General features: G+C 43.1%; 1 protein-coding gene across 2 annotated transcripts; it reads right to left on the minus strand.

Moving 5' to 3' along the window:
• Window positions 1-341: 341 nt before the first annotated feature.
• On the minus strand, window positions 342-4246 carry LOC119325034. 2 transcript variants are annotated; one of them, XR_005157282.1, is made up of 3 exons: window positions 2951-4246; window positions 1878-2206; window positions 342-1781 (listed from the first exon to the last, which is right to left on the minus strand). XR_005157282.1 is itself a non-coding variant. In XM_037598791.1 (2 exons), exons 1-2 carry the CDS (start codon window positions 4222-4224, stop codon window positions 2176-2178), a joined length of 1305 nt encoding a protein of 434 aa, XP_037454688.1. In that variant the 5' UTR covers window positions 4225-4246; the 3' UTR covers window positions 1822-2175. The 2 variants fall into 2 exon arrangements, 1 of the variants encoding a protein (XP_037454688.1); XM_037598791.1 differs by lacking the exon at window positions 342-1781 and having other exon boundaries at window positions 1822-2206.
• Window positions 4247-4625: the final 379 nt, after the last annotated feature.

The following is a 4625-nucleotide window of genomic DNA, read 5'->3' on the forward strand; positions in this document are numbered from 1 at the left end:
GATGGGACGGGAGCTGACGCGTGACCGGGTTGAGGAACACGCCAAGGGGAAGCTGACTTGTTGGGGAAGTCTTGGTGTGCCAAGTTCGACCGCCTTGAGCTAGCCGTGGGGGCCGAGTTGAGGAGTACAACAGGGTTGGAGAGTTTGACCGGGTTGAGGGGCTTGGCAGGGTTGAGCGACCCGGCCAAGCGCGAGCCGGCTTGAGGGGCGATGCTGGCCCCGTTGTTTTTGAAAAGGATTCAGGTTCCATTGCCTGTCCGGGGTTCATCCCCTGACAAATACGCACGAATATGCGTATCATATATCATATATTAAAGAAGAATGGGTAAAGAAGCCCGAGTCCAGCAGAGGTGTTTACAACTCTCACGCCTCACCCACCTCTTGAGGCACAATATCTCATATATCCTGCCACAAAGACATCTTGGCACTTGCCAGCCAAAATACACCACTGTAAATCACAATCATAGACATGTCCACTAAAGCCATGATAATAAAGTGTTACATGCAGGACAGTCATATATTATTTCTGCAGTGTTTATGTTCACTTGGGTTGAAGCAGCAGTACGAGTAGGTGGAGCAGCAGGAGAATCCAAGACATGCTTGCTGCAGGAAAAAAAAAAGCAAAGTGCTGATATATTAGCACTGAAATAAAGTGAATTAACTAAATACTGAAAACAAGTATTCTTACTGCAATACTAAAGTGCAAAAAAACAAATACAAAAAAAAAATCCTGCTACTCCACAGCCCCACTAACACTATTTCAGTATTACTAGATAACGGAATGACAGATATACAAGTAAATATTATTGTGACCACGTTTAACTATTAGTCGTGCTGTGCAACAAAGCTTTCGAGTAATTTAGAACTTGTTCATTCAGATTCAATTGACTCCGTAAGCAAGACAATGGTAGCAAGTGAATCAGTGAATTGACAAAATAAAAAACTACTTAAAATATAAATCAACTTATAATCGAGTCTGATTCGTGTTGGAGTTGCCCTGATAAGCAATAACACAATAACTATTGCAACCACTAATTCAAAACTTCCAAAATCACCCTGCACTAACCCATCAACATTGTGTCCCTATAAACCATAAACCATATACAGCCTGTGACGAATCAAAATCCAAAATAAGAATGTTGTGCCTTTTGACAAAAAAAAGTGTAAACATGATTACATGAATGCTCCCACAAGGTGCTAGACTCTCCAAGATGTAACTGATGTTAGGCAAGCATAGCAGTCAATTTCCACATTTTTGTGCCTCTTCATTTATCATGGTCTCCAATTAGACGACAGACACATCTACATTACCTGCCAACGATAGTACATCCACCAGTACTCCATAGAACGAATAAGTAAATTAAAAACCAATAACAAAGTTACAGCCTTTGAGCTCTGGTGTCATGCAGTTGAGCTAAAATTATATGCAAAGAGCACAGAAAACAGAAATAGCAAGCTTAATCCACCCTCACGCCACTCATCGAACCACATGGTGACGATCATTTCATCCCAGATCAAACTGTGCCTCATGCAACCAGCATTTGGCACACAAAAAGGCCATTTGTATACCCCCTCCAATCCCATAATTCACATGTAAGTGAGCCAATACAGGATCCATTTCTGACATGGACCTAGGAGGAAGCTAATCGTTCTGCAAAACATGTGTGCAGAAAACCATGAGGCGTAAAATCATTAGTGAAGGCAGGGTGCAGGATTTCTTAATTCTCACCCAAGAGGTTCCCACGATGTGAACTACACGCCCTACTGAACCAAACCCTTCACTGCAGTCAAACAGAGACCAAGAATTAGTTAGTATGTGTTGGACTCAACCATCATCAGCAAAAACAATATGAAATAATGAGTGCATAAAAACTTACCACATCATAAGTACCGCACTACAAATCCCATGGACTGAACATAATCTTCACAGCTCAAGCAACATCAAATTACTAAGCTGACAGCTCCATATAACACAAAGGTACAAAACTAGCAGGCGTGGAACATATATTGTGCCGAAATACCAGTGGGAAATATCATGCGGGAAATATCATGCAATGTGTTTGGCTCCAGGCCCCCCATTTCATCCTCTCATTGATCATATTCTCCATTTCTTACCTCTTAGATGGTACTGAGTTGATGCTATCTTCATAGAACAGCAAGTGCTTTCTGTTATCATCAAGAGGGAATTACAAATAAATATATGTCCCTGACAGATAAAGTGTCTGTAAAGGTCTGGTTTTATGTGTTTTAGAAAGTACGGACCATATATGATAAAAGGGTAGTAACAGTATATAACCAAACAATTGTAATCCACATCCACCCACCTAAATATAATAAACAATGAAGCAAGAAGAGAATATGTGAATGCTAGCACCTGACGTCACTACTAACTGGAACAGCATACCATCTAAACATAGTTGAATTGGATATAGAATCAAAAAATTTAAATCTTGTTACCACAGATACCAGGTCATATTAGGTGCATTTATAACTCAGGAATATAATGGAATGGTAGATATACAAGTAAACATTATTGTGACCACGTTTAACTATTAGTCGTGCTGTGCAACAAAGCTTCTGAGTAATTTAGAATTTGTTCGTTTAGATTCAATTGACTCCGTAAGCAAGACAAGGGTAGCAAGTGAATCAGTCAAGAATCAGTCAATTGACTCAATAAAATCCACTTAAAATATAAATGCAGAACATTGTATAAAGGGTGGAAACAACTCACAGCGGCTAAAATAAGTTGTTTCTTTTGTGTTATTATATCAATTGCAGATGTTGCTATTTGAAGTAACAGCAACTGGTTCTCATTCTTAGCCTAGTTGTCATAGTTTTATAACAAAATTCAAATTCAAATTCAGCCAATGTTGGCAACACGGAGAAAGCAACAAAATTGAGTGCAAAAATGAAAAGTGTGCCCAAAAATAAATACGGAAGATGCAAGTACCAGGCGGGATCAACGAACTTCGGAAGTTCGGAGGGAAGGAATGACTGGAGATAACTGGACGCTTGCGAGACTATCTGGGGGTCTTTGCCTTGGATATCATTCTCTTCAATATATGGAACTACTGCGAGCACTTTGCGTCTAATCATGTCGATGGAAACCACTGAAACCTTGACAAGTTGATGTGACACTGGCTGAGACAATAGAAAGTGTACCACATTAGGCTCATCCATGCTTACATGTGGAAACGTCAGAACTTCGAGTGGCAGAGATTTATTGAGATCCCACAATTCAGCAGATGTGAGGAAAAAGACCAGATCCCACTTCATGCCACTATAGCCTGTTTTTCTTAGAACATGGTAAGCAATAGTAAAACCAGTTTCAGGGCTCAGTGGGCCGACAAGGTAACCATCCTCGCGATCAACATCAACAAACGTTAACTCATGGGCGCCAAAGTAGCCTTTCGTCAAGCACACGCTGCACTTTCTGTCAAGTACAGGGCGTTGCCTTAGGCGGCGGTTATGTATGGGCAGCCTCAGGTAAGAAATCTTGGGCCTTTCTTCGAATACCTCGCAGAATAAGACACCTCCTATACCATAGTTAACCCAGCATAAGTATTCGTTGAAGGGGATGACTCTATGGGTACCCCAAGCTTCCAAGTCACAGATTTCATCCGCTTCGTAAAGGATAGGAAGCCCCTCCTCAATCTCCCATGTATAGTCGGTATTTGACTTGGATCGGAGCATGCACAGATCCGCTTCCATCTTATCAGCCTTCACCAAGGGCCTGCGTAGGACGAGCTGCGCTATGGCAAAATCTTCATCACGGGACAACACGCCAACGGTGTCATCCCCAAACAGCCGTCGCATAGGTATCTCTGTCCCGTCCTCGTCATGCCATATCGTGGCGCAGAGTGGAATTCGCTCTAGTGCAAAGGGCGAGCTGTCAAGCGGGTCATACCGACTTCTGCAGATGAAGAAGTGCTCCACAAAGCCGAGCTTCCCCGGCTCAGGGGTGAACCTGAGTAGAAGAACACCACGGTGCGCTGCCACGGGAATGCACCCAGGGCATGCCTTAGGGCCGCACTTCCATTTGAGGTACATGCGGGAGGTTACCGGAGGCTTGGCGATGCGGAAGGCGATGGAGAACATGCCGTCCGGTGAGATGTCGCCTTCAATCGTGAAGGGGGCGGCGTCCTCGTCAAGGAAGGACTCGGCGTCATCCCTGCGGAAGACGAAACGATCGAGCATCATCCAGGTCGGGTCGGGGGCGGCCATGGGAGTGGATCGGCGGGACGGATTCTCCTAGGGTTTGAGTGGTGGATGTGACTGCGGGGAAGGGGGATTTGCGGTCAGTAGTAAGATCGAGGAGTTTTCTTTTTATTTTTTATGATTGAGGGAAAGTCGAGAGAGGAGTCCAGAGCCTCTAGCAGATTTTTTTTTCCGAGAGAAAAAAAGTTCTATTCCACGGTAATAGGGTTACAATCAAGAGACAAAAGATCCTCTATACATGACGGACCACTATGTAGCCATACATTAGTAACACTCTCCGTATGACTATAAAAAGCTAACCGATCTGCGACCCTATTTTTATTTTGCTCACGCTTAATTTTCATACGATTAAACTCTCTATTCACCATAAGATGTTTAATTTCAGCTACCAAATGCCCATAAGCTGA

Source organism: Triticum dicoccoides, chromosome 6B (genome assembly GCF_002162155.2).
Source record: "Triticum dicoccoides isolate Atlit2015 ecotype Zavitan chromosome 6B, WEW_v2.0, whole genome shotgun sequence".
Taxonomy (NCBI): Eukaryota; Viridiplantae; Streptophyta; class Magnoliopsida; order Poales; family Poaceae; genus Triticum; species Triticum dicoccoides.

What these genes read in the sequence shown, in the direction of transcription:
- LOC119325034 (XM_037598791.1), bottom strand. Translation starts at nt 4,224, where the DNA reads ATGGCCGCCCCCGACCCGACCTGGATGATGCTCGATCGTTTCGTCTTC. An exon ending in AAGTTCGTTGATCCCGCCTG is followed by an intron (nt 2,207 to 2,950) that starts GTACTTGCATCT and finishes TTTATCTGTCAG; the next exon opens with GGACATATATTTATTTGTAA.